The sequence below is a fragment of the Oncorhynchus masou genome, chromosome 1 (assembly GCF_036934945.1).
Source record: "Oncorhynchus masou masou isolate Uvic2021 chromosome 1, UVic_Omas_1.1, whole genome shotgun sequence".
Lineage (NCBI taxonomy): Eukaryota > Metazoa > Chordata > Actinopteri > Salmoniformes > Salmonidae > Oncorhynchus > Oncorhynchus masou.
The window spans coordinates 37,779,616-37,800,604 of NC_088212.1; the positions used below are offsets into that span (position 1 = coordinate 37,779,616).

The 20,989-nt window shown below is 49.0% G+C and overlaps 1 protein-coding gene across 1 annotated transcript in view; it reads left to right on the forward strand.

Moving 5' to 3' along the window:
• The window catches only part of LOC135543499 (histone acetyltransferase KAT6A-like), a 35,207-nt gene extending 18,092 nt beyond the window's left edge, over window positions 1-17,115 (forward strand). The window contains exons 6-16 of the mRNA XM_064970815.1: window positions 2,251-2,585; window positions 3,067-3,179; window positions 4,152-4,267; window positions 4,401-4,542; window positions 5,415-5,576; window positions 7,466-7,559; window positions 8,059-8,290; window positions 8,538-8,718; window positions 8,813-9,505; window positions 9,685-9,940; window positions 11,638-17,115. Of these exons, the coding sequence (XP_064826887.1) occupies window positions 2,251-2,585; window positions 3,067-3,179; window positions 4,152-4,267; window positions 4,401-4,542; window positions 5,415-5,576; window positions 7,466-7,559; window positions 8,059-8,290; window positions 8,538-8,718; window positions 8,813-9,505; window positions 9,685-9,940; window positions 11,638-14,921 (5,608 nt within the window). The 3' untranslated portion in view covers window positions 14,922-17,115. The remainder of the gene's footprint in view (window positions 1-2,250; window positions 2,586-3,066; window positions 3,180-4,151; window positions 4,268-4,400; window positions 4,543-5,414; window positions 5,577-7,465; window positions 7,560-8,058; window positions 8,291-8,537; window positions 8,719-8,812; window positions 9,506-9,684; window positions 9,941-11,637) is intronic.
• The last annotated feature ends 3,874 nt before the right edge of the window (window positions 17,116-20,989 follow it).

The window sequence follows — 20,989 nt, forward strand, 5'->3', positions numbered from 1 at the left end:
GCCTTACTCATTTGTTGACACTATTCGATCATTGGAAACATGAATGACGATCTGTACAATCGATCATTAGTTTAGTTTTTACGTTTTGGCTGTGTTCAGTGGCTCTTGACGCTTCCAAATGACCAGTCCTTAGTGGAGGTCTATGATTTTTCAATGGCGAAACCGATTATTGGAGGACCAAAAAAAGCCGATACCTATTAATCGGGCAATTTGATTTATTTTATTTGTAATAATGACAATTACAACAATACTGAATGAACACTTATTTTAACTTAATATAATACATCAATAAAATCAATTTAGCCTCAAATAAATAATGAAACATGTTCAATTTGGTTTAAATAATGCAAAAACAAAGTGTTGGAGAAGAAAGTAAAAGTGCACGATGTGCTATGTAAGAAAGCTAATGTTTCAGTTCCTTGCTCAGAACATGAGAACATATGAAAGCTGGTGGTTCCTTTTAACATGAGTCTTCAATATTCCAAGGTAATAGGTTTTAGGTTGTAGTTATTATAGGAATTATATGACTATTTCTTTCTATACCATTTGTATTTCATATACCTTTGACTATTGGATGTTCTTATAGTCATTTTAGTATAGCTTCCGCCCCTACCTGGGCTCGAACCAGGAACACATCGACAACAGCCACCCTCGAAGCAGCGTTACCCATGCAGAGCAAGGGGAACAACCACTCCAAGTCTCAGAGCGAGTGACGTTTGAAACGGTATTTGCGCCCACCCCGCGGACTAGCTAGTCATTTCACATCGGTTACACCAGCCTAATCTCGCGAGTTGATAGGCTTGAAGTCATAAACAGCTCAATGCTTGAAGCATTGCAAAGAGCTGCTGGCAAAATTCACGAAAGTGCTGTTTGAATTAATGCTTACGAGCCTGCTGGTGCCTACCATCTCTGTCAGACTGCTCTATCAAATCATAGACTTAGTTATAACATAATAACACACAGAAATACGTGCCTTGGGTCATTAAGGGTGGCAGCGTAGCCTAGTGGTTAGATTGTTGGACTAGTAACCGAAAGGTTGCAAGTTCAAATCCCCGAGCTGACAAGGTACAAATCTGTTGTTCTGCCCCTGAACAGGCAGTTAACCCACTGTTCCTAGGCCGTCATTGAAAGTAAGAATTTGTTCTTAACTGACTTGCCTAGTTAAATAAAGGTAAAAAAATAAATAATAATAATATGGTCAAATCCGAAAACTATAATTTCGAAAACGAGACGCTTATTCTTTCAGTGAAATATGGAACCGTTCCGTATTTTAACTAACGGGTGGCATCCCTAAGTCTAAATATTCCTGGTACATTGCACAACCTTCAATGTTATGTCATAATTACGTAAAATTCTGGCAAATTAGGCGGCCCAAACTGTTGCATATACCCCGACTCTGCGTGCAATCAACGCAAGAGAAGTGACACAATTTCACCTGGTTAATATTACCTGCTAACCTGGATTTCTTTTAGCTAAATATGCAGGTTTAAAAATATATATTTCTGTGTATTGATTTTAAGAAAGGCATTGATGTTTATGGTTAGGTACACATTGGAGCAAGGACAGTCCTTTTTTGCGAATACGTACCGCATCGATTATGTGCAACGCAGGACATGCTGGATAAACTAGTAATATCATCAACCATGTGTAGTTAACTAGTGATTATGATTGATTGTTTTTTATAAGATAAGTTTAATGCTAGCTAGCAACTTACCTTGGCTTCTACTGCATTCGTGTAACAGGCAGGCTCCACGTGGAGTGCAATGAGAGACAGTTGGTTAGTGCATTGGACTAGTTCAAATCAAATGTATTTATATAGCCCTTCGTACATCAGCTGATATCTCAAAGTGCTGTACAGAAACCCAGCCTAAAACCCCAAACAGCAAGCAATGCAGGTGTAGAAGCACTAGTTAACTGTAAGGTTGCAAGATTGAATCCCTGAGCTGATAAGGTAAAAATCTGTCGTTCTGCCCCTGAACAAGGCAGTTAACCCACCGTTCCTAGGCCGTCATTGAAAATAAGAATTTGTTCTTAATTGACTTGCCCAATTAAATGAAGATGAAATAAAGGTATTTTTTGGGGGCCAAATCGGTGTCCAAAAATACAGATTTCCGATTGTTATGAAAACTTGAAATCGGCCCTAATTAATCGGCCATTCCGATTAATCGGTCGACCTCTAGTCCTTAGTCGTCTGTGTAGTGTGTTGATTTTTCCTGCTGGGTCTCTGACCAATCCTCTCTCCCGTTGCAGACCAGGCCGGCCCTTCAAGAAGCTGAGTGGGCCAGGTGGGCGTGGCCGGCGGAAGGCGGACCGTCGCTCGCAGTGCTCCTCCCCACGCTCGTCGTCCAGCTCGTCCTGCGAGGGTTACCCTGGCGACGATCGGCTGCTGTTCTCCCTGCGGGAGGACTCGTCGGAGCAAGGCGGCCTGCGCTTCAACAGGAAGACCAAGGGCCTGATTGATGCCCTCACCAAGTTCTTCACGCCCTCGCCAGACGGACGCAAGGCCCGGCACGAGGTGGACTACTCCCAGCAGTACCGCATCCGTAAGAAGGCCATACGTAAGGGAGAGGGCGACGACAGGACAGGTGAGGAGGGGAGGCTGGAATAATGCGTTGAATACTGAGGGTGAAGGAGAGGCTGTAGTGGCTTTATTTGTCAGTCAAACGATGCACTTCATACGATGTTCCTCAGTCAGACTCAACACCTGCAGAACTTCCTTACTGTCCAGACGTTTGTCCACACACCTCACGGCCCAACGCTTCTCCCCCTGTTTGACCTAGATAGCTTGTGTGTGTGCTGATATATGTAGGCTACGCGTGCCATTTTTTAAAATTGACGTAGTTCTGTCCTTGAGCTGTTCTTGTCTATTAATGTTCTGTATTATGTCGTGTTTGGTGCGGACCCGAGAAAGAGTAGCTGCTGCTTTGGCAACAGCTAGTGGGGATCCTAATAAAAGCCCAAATACCATTTACAAGTTCCAGCACCTTGTGTCTGTCAGAACCTTAAGACACGACTGTTCTGTTCCCTTTCTGTAAGTGTCCCGCCGGCTGTTTCTTCCCTCCACAGACAATCAGGACAGTAGTGACTGGCGTGAGGATGAGGACAAGCTGCCAGGACATGAGAACCTGACCGAGAAAGACGTGGAACTCTTCAGACGCATCCAGGAGCTGGCACTACAGGTAATCACAGACAGAGAAGGAAAGAAAGTCTCGCTGTCCGTCTCACTCTCGCTGTCTCTTGCTCTCTGTCCTGTCTGTCTGTCTCTCTCGCTCTGTGTGTCTGTCTCTTTGATTGTCTCTCTGTGTGTGTGAGAGATCAGCTGCCCTCCATATCTTTCTATCAGTGTCTATTCCGTTGTGATTCCTCACTGGTACAGACGCTGCAGAGCTTCAACGCGTTGCTGTACATCACAGGAGAAACTCTCATTGCCAACGTTGTTTTATTCTCCTCCTCCCGTCAGACTTTTCTCTAGTCTTGCTCGGTAGGAGAATAGGACAGGCAGGTGAAAGGTAGAGGTGCACACTCAGCGATTTAAAATGTCCACTTTGGATTTTATAATTGATGGCTTTCCTTTTTTGTGTTGTGGTTTGTTTACAAATGGTGTAGAATAGACGCATTCTGGTACTGCTCGCTTTTGTCTTAGAGTGGATCCTCTCTCCCCTGTCATGGCAGTCAGTGAAAAAGACCTGACACTGTAGGCATGGGTGAGGGGCCTCTCTGTGTGTGTGGAAGCGTGTGGTTACCAGCGTGTCAACAGAACCCAGTGGCAGATGCCTAGAGTTTCCACTCAAGACAGACCAGAGAGCTAATAATAATCCTATGAGCACAGGAGACCAGTTTGTTTCTGCTTTACTGTGCCTGTGTGAGTATGTGTCTTCCTGTCACTTAAGTGTGTGTGTTTGAGTGCTGGTGCGTGTCAGGCAAACACAACCACACGCTGTGCTGGGTTAGGCAGGGGGCAGTCAGAAAGCCCAGTAATCCCTGGTGTGTAATCTGTCTGCTCCATGCTCTTCTTAATACCCTGTTGGAAAACCTGGCCTTCGCTTGATGCTGTAGCTCCAAAACTGAACCCTCCTCTCTTTCTCTCGCTCCGTGTGTCTGTCTCCCTTTCTTTTTTGTCTTCTTTGGTCTATATTTCTTTGCCTTTGCAGAAAGTCGGGGTGACCGGCCCTCCAGATCCCCAAATGCGTTGCCCGTCTGTCATCGAGTTCGGCAAGTTTGAGATCCAGACTTGGTACTCTTCTCCGTACCCACAAGAGTACAGCAGGTAATGAACGACACCACCCACGCTGCTTTCCCCACACGCTCCACTCTGAGTCAGTCCACTGTTAGTTTGCCCTCATGTAACGGGATGTCTCACCCTTTCCCCCTCAATCTTCTCCCTCCTCTGCTTGGCCCAGGTTGCCTAAGCTCTACCTGTGTGAGTTCTGCCTGCGTTACGTCAAGAGTCGCAGCATCCTCTTCCAGCACATGAGGAAGTGCGCCTGGTTCCACCCTCCAGCCGACGAGATCTACAGGAAGGACGACGTCTCCGTGTTCGAGGTGAGACTGAAAGAGGGATACAAGATGGGGGGGGGGGGCGAGGTCACCTCCCCCCGCCACAAAACCACCCTGCTCCTTCTACGTCCTCTGCCAAGAGTGGCAGTGTCACACAGGCATTTGACAAAGACTCTCGTTCCCCCACCGAGGCGTCAACTGTTCCCAAAACCACCTTGTTATAATATTGACAGAGAGCACCGCCTTATGTGAAGCTACTGTACCTAGATTGTTATCTAGTACAACTACTGCTAGTCTTTTTGTTTTGTTGTACCTGGAACCGGGACTGCTTGTGTAAAAACTATCACTTCGGAACCAACTACCGTGGTGTCAGCTAACCATCGGAGTTCCTGGTCAGTGACATCCAATGTGCAGAAGGTTGAGAACCGCTGTACCAGTACATACTGCAGGCCTCTAATTGAGGGCCCGTCAGTCTATGGCCGTCCGCCTGTCTTGTAGGATAGCGTCTGCAGTTTCGCTGCCTCTCCAGCCCGCCTCGTCCCCTCCTGTCCTCACTCAGCAGCAGAGTAGAATAGCTGGGAGGTCTGGCTGCCTGCCAGGGAGCCCCTCGCTCGCCCAGCCTGGGACACCAGGGATGCCATGGCTTCACATCGTTGGCATCATTGTCTGAGGCTATAAAAGCAATCGACTCCCCTCCCGTATCCCATGAGTGTCTCAGAGTTACTGACGTTGCGGTTCGGAAACGGGCTGAATGGTGCAGTGAAGACTGCCCTTTTGACCTTGGGTCATTGTAGTCAATTGTGAATAATTGTCTTTGTCAGATTGGTGGTTGCTGTCTGTGCTCATGATGTGCAAATCAAATTCCCTTCTAGGAAATATAGGTTTTCATTTCATTCATGGTGTGTGTGTGGTCTCAGGTGGATGGGAACATGAGCACAATCTACTGTCAGAACCTGTGTTTGTTGGCGAAGCTGTTCCTGGACCACAAGACGCTGTACTACGACGTGGAGCCCTTCCTCTTCTACGTTCTCACACAGAACGACAGCAAGGGCTGCCACCTGGTGGGCTATTTCTCCAAGGTACGTCTAACCACCAAATAAATGAAGATTTATATACACACATAAGCAACGTTCCGTTAAATTTCTTGGGGGGCAATGAGCAAATTTGAGGTCTTGTGAGTGGAAACTTTTTTTGCGTAACTTCCCGGCGCGCGTTTACAGTGAACACTGAGGCTGTACCCTTACAATTTTAGACAGTAGCCAATAGGCTATTTGAGCATAATGTAGGACTATCAGACTGACCTACCAATAAAACCAAAGGAGCAAATCCCATAACATTTTCATAGGGAAATACTGTAGCTTTTGATTTCTCCATGTAGCCTATATGCGGTGGTCAATGCGGGCCTACATTACGTGAGACTTTAAAAACGTTTGTATATTATGAAGGGCTTGGCATTGATGAATGATTTTGTTTTCTTGGTCTGTAACACCATGGGCCAAATAGATGACTGTAAATGGCATTTTATTGAATGATGCAAAAAACCCATTCAACAAAATGTAACTGTTACCATACAGAGAATTAGGCAACGTAAGCTACCCTTTGCCTATTGGCTTATTTGCATATTCAAGCCGGTCTCAAAATACAACACTGCCCCTTTAATTAAGACACAAGATTTTTTTTTAAGTTGGCCTGACTGGCTTTTCATAGACGGCTTGAAATGTGGCCGACACTTTTGTGCTCTTGTAGGAAGCAGTAACTCCCCATTACTGACCTATACTTATCTATAACTGGGCTTTATAACGCGCAGACTTGCAAAGAATAGCAACAATTGTGCACTCGCACTGCACTGATCTGAAAAGCGTATTCACTTGTGGGTGCTTGAAAGACCTCTGGTGGACTAGCCCCCGTCAATAGAATTCTACTCCGTGTGCTCTGGCTCTGCCTACAACATAATCCAACTTCATTTTGCTGCATTGAAAAGGGGCCGAGATGCAATGTTTATTCGATCACAGAAAAAAAACATTGATTTATGTAGCGCAAACTAATGGGGCGAACTCCACCTCTTGCGTCTCTGCGCGGCAGTCCTGGAGGAAGTTGTACATTAGGAAACACTAGGAAACACAACAGGGTGAACCCACACGTTTCTTTAGGTACAGATCTAGGAGCAGCTTACCATCCCAAAAATCCTAACCTTAACCGTTCCGAGTGGAAAAGCACAAACTGTCTGTAGATCACTGTCTAGGTGCACCTTCGTTTAACTCTGGTGAATCCCTCAGTGTGCAGAGCAACGACCACGGCTGCTTTGACGCATTTCTGTCTCCCCAGTGTCTGTATGGATGCAGGGGCTCTTCTTCACATAGGCTGCATGCCAAAACACAGCAATTATCTTAGTACACACACACACTATTGCGCTGCTCCCAGGACATCACCGCCGCGCTGCACCACCTCATACTGGAGCAGAGAGGGGAGCGGTGAGACGCACACACAGTCAAAATCATGACGCCATCACAAATTTAACGATAATGTGTCTTTAGGTCGGTGTCTACACCAGGGCTCTCCAACCCTGTTCCTGGAGTTCCTGGAGAGCTACCCTCCTGTAGGTTTTTTGCTCCAAACCAATGTAACTGACCTGATTTTTTTTCAGTTTATCAACCAGCTAATTATTAGAATCAGCTGTGCTAGATTGGTGATAACCAATTGGTCGGTAGCTCTCCGGGGAACCCTGGTCAAGACGCACCTTCCTTCTACTCCGGTGAATCCCTCTGTATACAGAGAAACCACCGTTGCTTTGATGCTGTCTCACCCTCCTGTCTGTCTGTCTACGGATGCAGGTGCTCCTGGAATCGGCCAAAACACAGCAATTATCTTACCACGCTCACACACAAGACTCCTGCTGTATGTACTAGCACAGGCTTGCTCTGAGTGTGTTTCCATGCCTACTCTCTCTACCTCTCTCTCTCCTCTCCAGGAGAAACACTGTCAACAGAAGTACAACGTGTCCTGCATCATGATTCTTCCCCAGTACCAGCGCAAAGGCTACGGCCGCTTCCTCATCGACTTCAGTAAGGAGCTCCACTCAGGCTCTCAGCTAGGCTCATACCTCCGCTCCCCAAACCTCTCTGATGCCGAACCAGGGGTTCTAAGCTGCTGTAGAGTTCTTGGTCAATGCCATCGGAATAGCAGTCAATCCCATTCAATTGAACTAGCAACATGTTGGAATCTGACTCAAAGTGCCTGTAATGAATAACGGTCCAATTCCTTGTTGAGCTGAATAATCAAAACCGCATTGGCCCCTTCCTACTCTGCTTAGCTGGTTGAATTGGAAGGGTTAGAAGGTGATGGTTATTCTGAGGAAAAGCTGGACCACTATCATGTAGTAACAGGGCAAGTAGTGGTAGAAAAGGTAGCATGAATTTATTTCACACGGTCGGACTGAATCGTATACACCAATAGTCAGACTGAAATGCCCGTCAAATGTAAATGCGCCTCGTGCCTCTGACTGATTTTTAAAATTAACCTTGTTCTCTGCCCGCTCCCGTCTCTCTCTCCTCTCCCCTCTAGGCTACCTGCTGTCCAAGCGGGAGGGCCAGCCAGGCTCCCCAGAGAAGCCCCTGTCAGACCTGGGACGGCTGTCCTACACGGCCTATTGGCGCAGCGTGGTGCTGGAGTGTCTCCATGAGGTCCGCGACCGCCAGCTCACCATCCGACGCCTCAGCAAGATCACGGGCATCTGCCCCCAGGACATCACCGCCACGCTGCACCACCTCAACATGCTGGAGCAGAGAGGGGAGCGGTGAGACATGCGCTTGCACCGTCAGAGGCGTAACCACGATGCCGTCACAAATTCAACGACGCAGAAATGAGCAATGACATGCTGACTACCAAGGCCATTTGAAAGCTGACGAGACTTTTCTACAGCATGGAACACGTGTCTGTTTGGGAGTTATTTGTTCAGAGTGGTTCTTCCCTCTCTGTGAGGTTTTACCCATCTGTCTGAACGACACCTTGACCTCCCCTGTCTCTGTCCCCCTGTCCTGTAGGCTAGTCCTGGTGCGCAAGGAGAAGCTGGTGTCCACCCACATGGTTCGTCTCACCGCCAGGCCCCGGCTGCTAGAGGTGGACCCTGACTCTCTCCGCTGGACCCCCGTCATCATCACCAACACTGTGGAGGGAGAGGGCGAGGAGGAGGAGGAAGAGGGAGAGGAGGACACCTGCAAGGAGGTGAGGAAAATGACGCTTCAGGTTCTAAAAAAAATTACAATATTGTGTGTATTAGGGTGGTAAATTATGGAGTTAATTTGATATTTTGAAACAGATCAAGCCTAGCCACAAGGTGTCTCCGTTCTCCTGGCTCATCCGAGGAGGCGAGGAAGAAGAGAGAAAGTGCTTCCCGGGGTTCCCCGCTAGCCAAAGCTCTCCGGCCTCCTCCCCAGTCCGCTGCCCTTTGCCCATCCCCGACCACCGCCCCCCTCCCCCCGCCAACGGAGAGCGCCGGGGCAGGGGCCGCCCGCCCAAGAACTGGCCCTGGGGCAAGGTGAAGGATGGGCCGCGGGCCGAGAGGCGGCCGGGCCCAGGACGACCCCCAAAGAGCCGGGTGGAAGTGCAGGATGATGATGATGATGAGGAGGAGGACAGAACTGAGGGCACTAATGCCAGCCCCACATTCGGAAGCAGCCCACCCTCCCTCTTCTCCTCAGACAGGCAGCAGGCAGATTCTACAGGCACCATCAGGCCCCTAGAGATGCTTGGCAGGCAATCTGTTGTCCCACCCCCACGCAGCAGAGGGAGACCTCCCAGGAAGAAGACGGGCCCCGAGCGCAGGCTGAGTGAGGGGCCCGGGGAGGCCTTGCCCCAGTTGCCCCTGTCACCCAGGCTCAGCGACCTGTCGCCGGTCAGACGGAGCTGCTTCAGTGAAAGCAGCGAGGAAGAGGATGGTGACGATGACGTGGAGACTGGGGATCACTCCCCACCTATCCTCACAAAACCCACCCTGGGGCTCAAATGCAAGGTGAATGGAAAGACTGGATCTGCTGAACTGCTTGATATATAGGTCACTCCAAATGATAAGAACGTTGTGACCTCGAAAGAAACATTAGTGACATGTGTTGACCTCTTCCAAAATAAGAAATTCACACTTTCTGCCTGCAACGTTTTACTGTTTTCAATAGCTTTTCCATGTCTCCCCAGAAACCGCTGAGGAAGAGGCGCATGCGTCAGCGCAGCCACAGCCACGCCCACAGCAGCGTGGTGACCGAGACCATCTCCGAGACCACCGAGGTGCTAGATGAGCCCTTCGTGGACTCTGACTCTGAGAGGCCAATGCCCCGGCTGGAGGAGGAGACCCCCCTGAGGCGCTACCCCCCGGGCCGCTCCGCCCTCCGACACACGGACCCTACGGCCAAGCGGGGCCGACGAGCCAGCCTCACAGAATCTGAGGAGGACGGTGAGTCCACAGGGCTAACAGAGCAGTTATTTACCGTTGGGCAAAAAAGTATTTAGTCAGCCACCAATTGTGCATGTTCTCCCACTTAAAAAGATGAGAGGCCTGTAATTTTCATCATAGGTACACTTCAACTATGACAGACAAAATGAGGGGGAAAAAATCCAGAAAATCACATTGTATGATTTTTAATGAATTTATTTGCAAATTATGGTGGAAAATAAGTATTTGGTCACCTACAAACAAGCAAGATTTCTGGCTCTCACAGACCTATAACTTCTTCTTTAAGAGGCTCCTCTGTCCTCCACTAGTTACCTGTATTAATGGCACCTGTTTGAACTTGTTATCAGTATAAAAGACACCTGTCCACAACCTCAAACAGTCACACTCCACTATGGCCAAGACCAAAGAGCTGTCAAAGGACACCAGAAACAAAATTGTAGACCTGCACCAGGCTGGGAAGACTGAATCTGCAATAGGTAAGCAGCTTGGTTTGAAGAAATCAACTGTGAGAGCAATTATTAGGAAATGGAAGACATACAAGACCACTGATAATCTCCCTCGATCTGGGGCTCCACGCAAGATCTCACCCCGTGGGGTCAAAATGATCACAAGAACTGTGAGCAAAAATCCCAGAACCACACGGGGGGACCTAGTGAATGACCAGCAGAGAGCTGGGACCAAAGTAACAAAGCCTACCATCATTAACATACTACGCCGCCAGGACTCAAATCCTGCAATGCCAGATGTGTCCCCCTGCTTAAGCCAGTACATGTCCAGGCCCGTCTGAAGTTTGCTAGAGAGCATTTGGATGATCCAGAAGAAGATTGGGAGAATGTCATCTCGTCAGATGAAACCAAAATGTAACTTTTTGGTAAAAACTCAACTCATCGTGTTTGGAGGACAAAGAATGCTGAGTTGCATCCAAAGAACACCATACCTACTGTGAAGCATGGGGTGGAAACAACATGCTTTGGGGCTGTTTTTCTGCAAAGGGACCAGGACGACTGATCCGTGTAAAGGAAAGAATGAATGGGGCCATGTATCGTGAGACTTTGAGTGAAAACCTCCTTCCATCAGCAAGGGCATTGAAGATGAAACGTGGCTGGGTCTTTCAGCATGACAATGATCCCAAACACACCGCCCGGGCAACGAAGGAGTGGCTTCGTAAGAAGCATTTCAAGGTCCTGGAGTGGCCTAGCCAGTCTCCAGATCTCAACCCCATAGAAAATCTTTGGAGGGAGTTGAAAGTCAGTGTTGCCCAGCAACAGCCCCAAAACATCACTGCTCTAAAGGAGATCTGCATGGTGGAATGGGCCAAAATACCAGCAACAGTGTGTGAAAACCTTGTGAAAACTTACAGAAAGTGTGTGACCTCTGTCATTGCCAACAAAGGGTATATAACAAAGTATTGAGAGAAACTTGCAAATAAATTCATTAAAAATCCTACAAGGAGATTTTCTGGTGAGAAAAAATCTTATTTTGTCTGTCATAGTTGAAGTGTACCTATGATGAAAATTACAGGCCTCATCTTTTTAAGTGGGAGAACTTGCACAATTGGTGGCTGACTAAATACTATTTTGCCCCATTGTATGTAGCAATGTATAGGTGTACAGTAGCTAGGCATTGATATACAGTACTTGCTTGAGTAGATATGTATGTGTAACAATGGATATCTCTCCCCCTCTGTTCTCGTATAGAACCCACTCCTGTTCTGAAGTCAGTTGCCTCCCTACGGAACCCAGAGCCCACGGCCTCCGCAGACACCCCAGAGTCCCCCGTCAAGAAGAAGAAAGGCTGGCCCAAGGGCAAGCCCCGCAAGCCCCTGCACTTGAGGAAATGGCCGGGCAGACCACCTGGCAGCGGGGCCAACCAGAACGCGGGGGACACCAGTCTGACCACCTCGGGCGACCCTATGCCCCCCAAGATCAAGATGAAGCCGGGCCGCAAGCCCCGGAGCTGGGACCTACAGCGGGCCCAGGAGGAGGCCAAGAGGCAGGAGGCAGAGAGACCGAGGCTGGGTCTGGGAGGGGGGCAGCAGCTAGACAAGCGTCCCCAGCAGCTAGAGGACCGAGCCTGCAAGAGGCCTTCCAAAGCTGCAGCTACCGACATCGACAAACGCAAAGACTCTGATGAAGAGGACGACTACCGCCCCAAGCCCGTGGAGCAGAAGATCCCCAAGAGGCGGGGGCGACCGCCCAAAAACCCATCCCTGCTACAACAACCCGTCCCTAAGCCGCTCCCTGTCTCGGAGGAGGAGGAGACGGAGAGGGGCTGGGTAGAGGACAAACCGAGCCATCCACCGACCCGCTCCCTGCTCTCCCCGTCTTCTACCGGAGGCCCCAGTGCCCCTCAGCCCAGCAGGCCAGACAAGAACAGAGACATGGCTGACAGGGAGGATGAGGAAGACGAGGAGAGGGAGGACGAGGAGTGTGCGAGCCTGGGCAGCAGCAGCAGGAGGACCGTGGCAATGCCAGGCTCGGGGAGCAGACGCAGCGAAGACCATGATGCAGACGACGAAGGAGACGGACACCTGGAGGACAAGAGCAACAGCAAGAAGAGGAAGAGCCAGGACTCTGAGGAGGAGGAAGAGCCTGCCTCCCCCGCCTGCTCTCCGCCCGTCAAAGAGGAACCCCAGGGTGGTGAAGGTTTTTTAGACATGCAGGGAAGCGTGCAGGCCAGAGACGCCTATGTCAGCAAGCAAGAGGAGGAGGACGAAGAGGAGGACGACGAAGAGGCGGAGGAGGAGCTGCAGGAGGTGAAGTGCCGGCCGCTGGACGCAGCACAGGACGAGAGGAGGCGGCGGCGAGAGGCGGAGGAGTCAGCAGCGGCAGCTGCGGCGGTGGAGACTGTGACAGCCATCTCAGTCCCCTCCGAGCCCCTAGAGCAGCAGCCGCTGCACCCCGAGGACAAGGCTGTCACGGTGCTGATGGAGCCCCAGCACCCCCACCAGCACCCACACCCCCACCAGCACCCCGACTCCTTCAAGGAGGAGCTGACCCACCACCACGGGTCCCACCACAGCCAGCACCACCACAACAACGAGCTGGACCTGGAGACGGTGCAGGCGGTCCAGTCTCTGACCCAGGGAGAGGCCCAGGACGAGGAGCCAGAAAGCCACGGGGTCTCCCACGGAGCCTACCAGGACTGTGAAGAGACGCTGGCCGCCTGCCGCACCCTGCAGAGCTACAGCCACGCCGGGGAGGCCGAGGAGGAGGCTACCCACCTGGCTTTGGTGGAGGAGTGTGGAGCCTCCCAACACAGCAGCCCCCTACCCCATACCAACCCCCCCATGACCCCCTTACCTAGCCAATCAGTCCGCTCCGTCAACAGCCCAGCAGGCGTGACCCCAGGAGGGGTGATGGAGTCTGGGCTGGGGCAGCAGAGAGAGGGCACGCCAGGCCCTACTGGGGGAACAGGGGGAGGGGTGTACACCCAGATCACCCCTGAGCACCCCAGCTCTCTGTCAGCCCCGTCCCTGCAGAACATGGAGACCAGTCCCATGATGGACGTGCCGTCGGTGTCGGACCACTCCCAGCAGGTGGTGGACAGTGGATTCAGTGACCTGGGTAGCATCGAGAGCACCACAGAGAACTATGACAATCCCAGCAGCTACGATTCCACCATGGGCAGCGGGGGAGGGAACAACAGTGGTAACCATGCGGTCGCCTCGACCTCCTCGGCGGCGGGCTCTTCCTCTAACTCGGCCACGCCCTCCTCACAGGGCAACAGCTACTCCTTTGTCCCGGCGCCCGGCCTCACGTCTCCCAGCGGCGCCGTGACATCACAGCTCGCCATGGGCAGCTGCAGCCTCATCCAACAGACCGGGCCAGGGCCCAATAATGGTCCGGGAGCCAACATGGGTGGCAACAACAGTGTGTCTCAGCCTCCGCTGCCACCCCGTCCGCCGTCTGCTAACACCCACCAAGGCATCAAGTCCCCTCAGAGCTTTGTGAACGAGAGGCCGCCCAGCGCCAGCCAGCAGTCCCAGAAAAAAGTGCAGCAGCCCCCTCAGCAGCAGCAGGCTCCCAACCCCCAGCCCTCGGCCCCTCCAAACCCCCACACGCCCCAGCAGCAGCAGCCCCTATCCCAGTGCAGTATGGGGAACGGCTTTGGCTCCACGCCAATGATCATGGAGATCCCTGAGAGTGCCTCCCAGGGTGGGGGCCGCAGCCTGTACGAGCGGATGGGCCAGGACTTTGGTGCAGGGGGTTACCCCCAGCCCTCGGCCACGTTCAGCCTGGCTAAGCTGCAGCAGCTCACCAACACCATCATGGACCCCCACGCCATGCCCTACTCGCACTCTGCCTCTGTCACGTCATACGCCACCAGTGTTTCTCTGTCTAACCCCGGTCTGGCCCAGCTCTCCCCCTCCCCACACCCTCCCTTAACCCAGGGCCAGGCCACCATGAGCCCCCCTCCACAAATGAGCTCTGGCTCCATGAACCTGGGCTCCCTGCAGCTGCAGTGCAACATGCCCACAGGCAACATCGGCCTGCCTCCCCCGCCCCACACCCAGAGGCTACAGGGCCAGATGGCCACAGTGAAGGGCCACATCGCCATCCGCTCCAAGGCCCAGCTGGCCCCCGCTCCCTCCCCGCACCAGCAGCAGCTGTACGGCCGCAGCTCTGGGTCCGTGGCCATGCAGGGCTCGCCCCGTACCCTGGCCGTGCAGCGCAGTATGATGCCCAACCTGATGCCCACGCCGGCCGGTTACAACACCATGAACATGAACCAGCTGAACGCCATGTCGGCCGGCTACCGCATGCCACAGCCTATGATGAACAGTGGTTACCATGGGAACCCCCCTTACATGAACCAGCCCGCCCAGTACCCCATGCAAATGCAGATGGGCATGATGGGGGGGCAGGGGTACCCGCAGCAGCCTATGCAGCCCAATCACCACGGCAACATGATGTACACGGGCCCCACCCACCACAGTTACGCCGGCGTCCCCAAACAGTCGCCTTACATGAGCAGATGAGTAGGGAGTGACTCTGCTGTCGCCTCTCTTTACTGTATTACTTGGTGTTGAATCCACCCTCTCCAAAGCCAGAGCGAGCATAAGGGGAGAGCAAGGGGAGACTATTTTCAATGTTTTGTATGTGTAATTTTGTTCTATTCAGTTGGATTCATCCCCCACCCCCAAGCTGGCTGTGTAGGGAGTATGCTGGCACGATACATAACGTGTAACTGGACCTCTGGTACTGTCTGGCAGACTGAACTAGTCTAGTCAGACCTACACGACACGCTCCTCTCTGGCACAGTTTCTACGCTAACGGAAGGCTCCCCTCCACTGTTTACTGGGAGGAGGAGGAGGAGGAAGAAGATGGGCTGAAACATGGACTTTGGAGGACCTTACATTGTCAAAACTGAGAGGTTAACTAAATATATTAAACCATGCACACAATATTGTAATTGACATAGGAAGCCTTAACTTGGAAAAAAAGAGACTGATTATAATTGTAGATGGACTTTTCTTTCATTATATTTGAATACTTTCATTGTTTTTATTTTGACAACCGTTGAAAACAACTTGCGTGCAGTCCAACCTCTATGCTTTGGTCTTGAAGTATGGCATACTGAAATGGTGGTACACCCTCTAGCGCCGACACACACACTCTCTCTCTCTCACTCTCTTTCTCTCTCTCTCTCACACACACACACACACACACACACCCCTCTCCATTGCCACTTGGTGAGCCGGGGCACTTCAGTCTCAGAGTTGAGATTCATGGGTCCTAAGTGTCACAACAGTGTCAGGAGTCTGTCTTCCTGGTAGGAGGGTGTGTATCTGGGGGGGCACCACTCCACCCAGGATGCTGTAGCTGTTCGTTCTGGAATGTTTAGATGTAAATATTCTGCTACTTCCTGTCGATTCACAGTCCAGCATTGTCAGTCAGCGAGCCAGCTAGTCTCCCCTCAGTGGCAGGCAGAAGACATTGCAGCACTTACATTTTATTTAAAATAATAATAATGTTGGTCACACTCTACAGAAGGCTATTATTAGGCTTTTTTACCCAGTTGATGGTGTATGTCTGTCATCCCCATGCAGTTTACCTTCCAGGGAAAGAGATGCGGTCTGCCAGGTGGAGTAACTCACTGCTTTAAGGAAAACCAGCTGTTGGAAATTAGCTGAGCCACTTCATTCAAGTGTTAGTAACCCACAAACCGAGGTCAAGGCATCCTCTCTGAACACTGTTTTCTGTTAAAATGAGTCAATCTGTGCAAGTCTGCAGTGCACTTCCATTAATTAGTAGAGATGTCTGCGCTCTATGGACCATCGACATACGGAGAGGTGGCCAATGCCAAATACTGTGCATTGTGTACGCCTTGCCCCCCCCCACACACAGACATCTGGATGGTCACTGTGTTAGGATGGGACGGGTGGTGGAGGAATTGACCCAATGTTCCAGTATTCAAAGTCAAAATGAGGATACTTTTCTTACAGACCTGATGTTTTCATATATTATTTGTTTTTTTAATTTCTCTGAACTTTATCAGACTGGGCAGCTTTCTTTTATGACACAAGCTGACTCTTTTTGACTTTAGAAAACCTATTGTAGAGAATGTTTTTTCTATAATATAAAAAAGAAATATTCTGACATTGGTACTGTCATTTTTTTCACTTCTGTTTCAGGAAAAAAACTACATTTTTTAGCTCGACTCGAGGTAATATTATTAAGAAATTCAAAACAAAAAAATTTCTCACTTTTAGTGAATTTAAGATGCCTTTTAACCTCTCCATTCCATCTCATCTCTAGAGTTTTCTATCTTTGTGTAGTATATTAATGCTATTTTAAAACAAAAGGAAAAAACATATCTGAAGGCCACTTAGCCGTTCTTTTGTTTTGATTTTTTGTGTGTGTGTGTGCATAGGACAACTTCCTTGCGTTTTAAGAGGCATGTAAAAATGAGCTCAGTATATTTGTCTGTTTATATCGCTTCCCTTTTTGTATCCTTTGTAATTGTACATGGTGCATTGTGAGCTAAGAGAGTACAATATAGAGGTGAGGCTTGCTGGGTGCATAGCGATGGTTGATAGTGCCCTGCTGCCTCGGTCTCTCTACTTTGTCCCTGTATGTATTTCCATTTATTTGTTTTTCTTTCTTAGCAAGTACTTTCAAAGAACTCTGTACATTTTAACATAAAACAAAAATAAATTATGTTGAGCCATGTATGTTGTCATGTTATTTTTTTGATCTATTGTTCAGACTTTTAATAATTGATGCTCCTTGGCAGTGATTTTCTCACTTTAACCAGAAATTAATTGATTTCAAATCTTATTTGCTATGTGAAGCTGGCTTATATATACCGAACAAAAATAAACACAACATACAACAATTTTACTGAGTTACAGTTCATAAAAGGTAATCAGTCAGTTAGGCCCTAATCTATGAATTTCACATGACTGGGCCAATCAGAATGAGTTTTTCCCCACAAAAGGGATTTATTACAGACAGAAATAATCCAAATGTCCAGTTGGCTGGTCTCAGACAATCCTGCAGGTGAAGAAGCTGGATGTGGAAGTCCTGGGCTGGCGTGGTAACGTGTGGTCTGCAGTTGAGGCTGGTCGGACGTACTTCCAAATCCTCTAAAACGACGTTGGAGGTGGTTTGTCAGGGTTGGGAAGTAACGGATCACAAAAAAACAGTAACTGATCCATTACTTTACCAGCAACCCCCCCCCGTCGGCATCCAAAGATTATCCAATTGTAATAAATGCTTGGAGGTAAGGATGACAACAGTGGTGTACTGTCGTGGCCAAAAGTTTTGAGAATGACACAAATATACATTTCAACAAAGTCTGCTGCCTCAGTTTGTATGATGGCAATTTGCATATACTCCAGAATGTTATGAAGAGTGATCAGATGAATTGCAAAGTCCGTCTTTGCCATGCAAATGAACTGAATCCCCCAAAAACATTTCCACTGCATTTCAGCCCTGCCACAAAAGGACCAGCTATCATGTCAGTGATTCTCTCGTTAACCCAGGTGTGAGTGTTGACGAGGACAAGGCTGGAGATCACTCTGTCATGCTGATTGAGTTCGAACAACAGACTGGAAGCTTCAAAAGGAGAGTGGTGCTTGGAATCATTGTTCTTCCTCTGTCAACCATGGTTACCTGCAAGGAAACATGTGCCGTCATTGCTTTGCTTAAAAAGGGCTTCACAGTCAAGGATATTGCTGCCAGTAAGATTGTACCTAAAAAAAAAACATTTATCGGATCATCAAGAACTTCAAGGAGAGCGGTTCAATTGTGAAGAAGGCTTCAGGGCACCCAAGAAAGTCCAGCAAGCTCCAGAACAGTCTCCTAAAGTTGATTCAGCTGCGGGATTGGGGCACCACCAGTACAGAGCTTGCTCAGGAATGGCAGCAGGCAGGTGTGAGTGCATCTGCACGCACAGTGAGGCAAAGACTTGGAGGATGGCCTGGTATCAAGAAGGGCAGCAAAGAAGCAACTTCTCTCCAGGAAAAACATCAGGGACAGACTGATACTCTGCAAAAGGTACAGGGATTGGACTGCTGAGGACTGGGGTCAAGTCGTTTTCTCTGATGAATCCCCTTTCCGATTGTTTGGGGCATCCGGACAAGCTTTTTTCCGGAGAAGACGAGGTGAGCGCTACCATCAGTCCTGTGTCATGCCAACAGTAAAGCATCCTGAGACCACTCGTGTGGGGTTGCTTCTCAGCCAAGGGAGTGGGCTCACTCACAATTTTGCTTAAGAACACAACCATGAATAAAGAATGGTACCAACACATCCTCCGAGAGCAACTTCTCCCAACCATCCAGGAACAGTTTGGTGACGAACAATGCCTTTTCCAGCATGATGGAGCACCTTGCCATAAGGCAAAAGTGATAACTAAGTGGCTCGGGGAACAAAACATTGATATTTTGGGTCCATGGCCAGGAAACTCCCCAGACCTTAATCCCATCCTTGTGGTCAATCCTCAAGAGGCGGGTGGACAAACAAAACCCCACAAATTCTGACAAGAATGGGCTGCCATCAGTCAGGATGTGGCCCAGAAGTTAATTGACAGCATTTATCCTGCAAAAGAAGACGTTCAATTGGTAACATACATTTGTCTTCTAATGCTTCTTAATAACTGAATGGAATCAGATTACATTACTGAGTTTGGGTAATCAAAAAGTTGAGTTACTGATGACAATTTTGGACAGGTAACTAACAGATTACATTTAGAAAGTAACCTACCCAACTCTGTTTGGTAGAGAAATTAACATTCAATTCTCTGGCAACAGCTCTGGTGGACATTCCTGCAGTCAGCATGCCAATTGCACACTCCTTCAAAACTTGACATCTGTGGCATTGTGTTGTGTGAAAAAACTGCACATTTTAGAGTGGCATTTTATTGTCCCCAGCACAATGTGCAGCTGTGCAATGATCATGCTGTTTAATCAGCATCCTGATATGCCACACCTGTCTTGGAGAGACTACAGAAAGATAGAGACGGTGTTGATCCATCTGGTTTGTTTAAGAGACATCTGGATACTGTGTATCAGGATTTTGTGGCCATTTACACAGATGGTTCAAAAGATCCAAGGACAGGAAGTACTGGGTCAGCATTTGTAGTGCATGAATGTGGGGTGGAAGTAAGGACATGTCTTATAGATCATCTGGCTGTATATACAGTGGAGCTGATGGCCACTCTCTTGGCCTTGCAGTGGGTGGAGGAAGTCCAGCCAGAAGTTATTTGCTCTGATTCATGTGCAGTGTTAATGAATCTACAGCCCTTTAGGTCATGTAGCAGACAAGACCTGCTTTGTGAGGTGCTACAAGCCCATGGCAGGATTAGACAGATGGATATACAGATCAGATTTACTTGGGTCCCAGCCCATGTGGGGGTGGAGGGGAATAAGGCAGTTGATGTACTGGCTAAACAAGCACTTAGAAGTGGCGATGTTGTAGTTTCAATAAGCAAGGCAGAGGCAAAAAGCCTGATATGGACAGTGATGTTGCAGAGATGGCAGGAGCAGTGGAATAGAGAAACTAAGAGCAGGCATTTATTTAAAGTACAGAGGGAAGTTGGGGAGGCTATTTTTACAACATTAAGGGTGGGACACAGCCAGTTGAATAAGTCCTTAAATGTGATAGGAAATCATCCAACAGGAAAGTGTGATTGTTGCCAGGAAACAGAGACATTGGAGCATGTATTGATACAGTGTGGGCAGTATCAGAGAGAAAGAGAGAGGCTGAGATCTAGTATGAGGGAGAAGGGGATACAGGAAATGAGTGTAAAGAGTATATTGAGTAGAACGTCATTAGACAGTCTCGAATATTTTATCTTTTTTAAGAGAAACGGGACAGGCTGGCAGGATTTTGTGGCGCAGTGGTCTTAGGCACTGCATCTCAGTGCTGGAGGCGTCACTACAGACACCCTGATTCGAATCCAGGCTGTATTATAACCGGCCGTGGTTGGGAGTCTCATAGGGTGGCGATAAACACCACTGAAGAAGAAGCTACACCTGTCAGGTGGATGTATTATCTTGGCAAAGGAGAAATGCTCACTAACAGGGATGTAAACAAATTTGTGCACAACATTTGAGAGAAATAAGCTTTTTTTGTGTATATGAAACACATGGGATCTTTTATTTCAGCTCATGTAACATGGGACCAACACTTTACATGTTAGGCTCCAAAGTGGTGCAGTGATCTAAGACACTGCATCTCAGTGCAAGAGGCATCACTGCAGTACCTGGTTTGAATCCAGGCTGCATCACATCCGGGCGTGATTGGGAGTCCCACCGTCCGGGTTTGGCGGGGTAGGCTATTATTGTAAATAAGAATTTGTTCTTAACTGACTTGCCAGTCTGTGACTGCAAAAGGTCAGACTGAATGCAAATACATATTTGGCATCCATTTAAAGGATCAATTTGAAGAAAATTGCCAATCACCCCCATAAACAGCTATCTACTTGATAAGACATCTTCAATATGAGTGAGTCCATTATCCAATGTATCATATTTACAGACTCACATATGGAAAACACTACCAAAGGGACCAATTATATTCTGATTTAACAGTAGGCCAATTT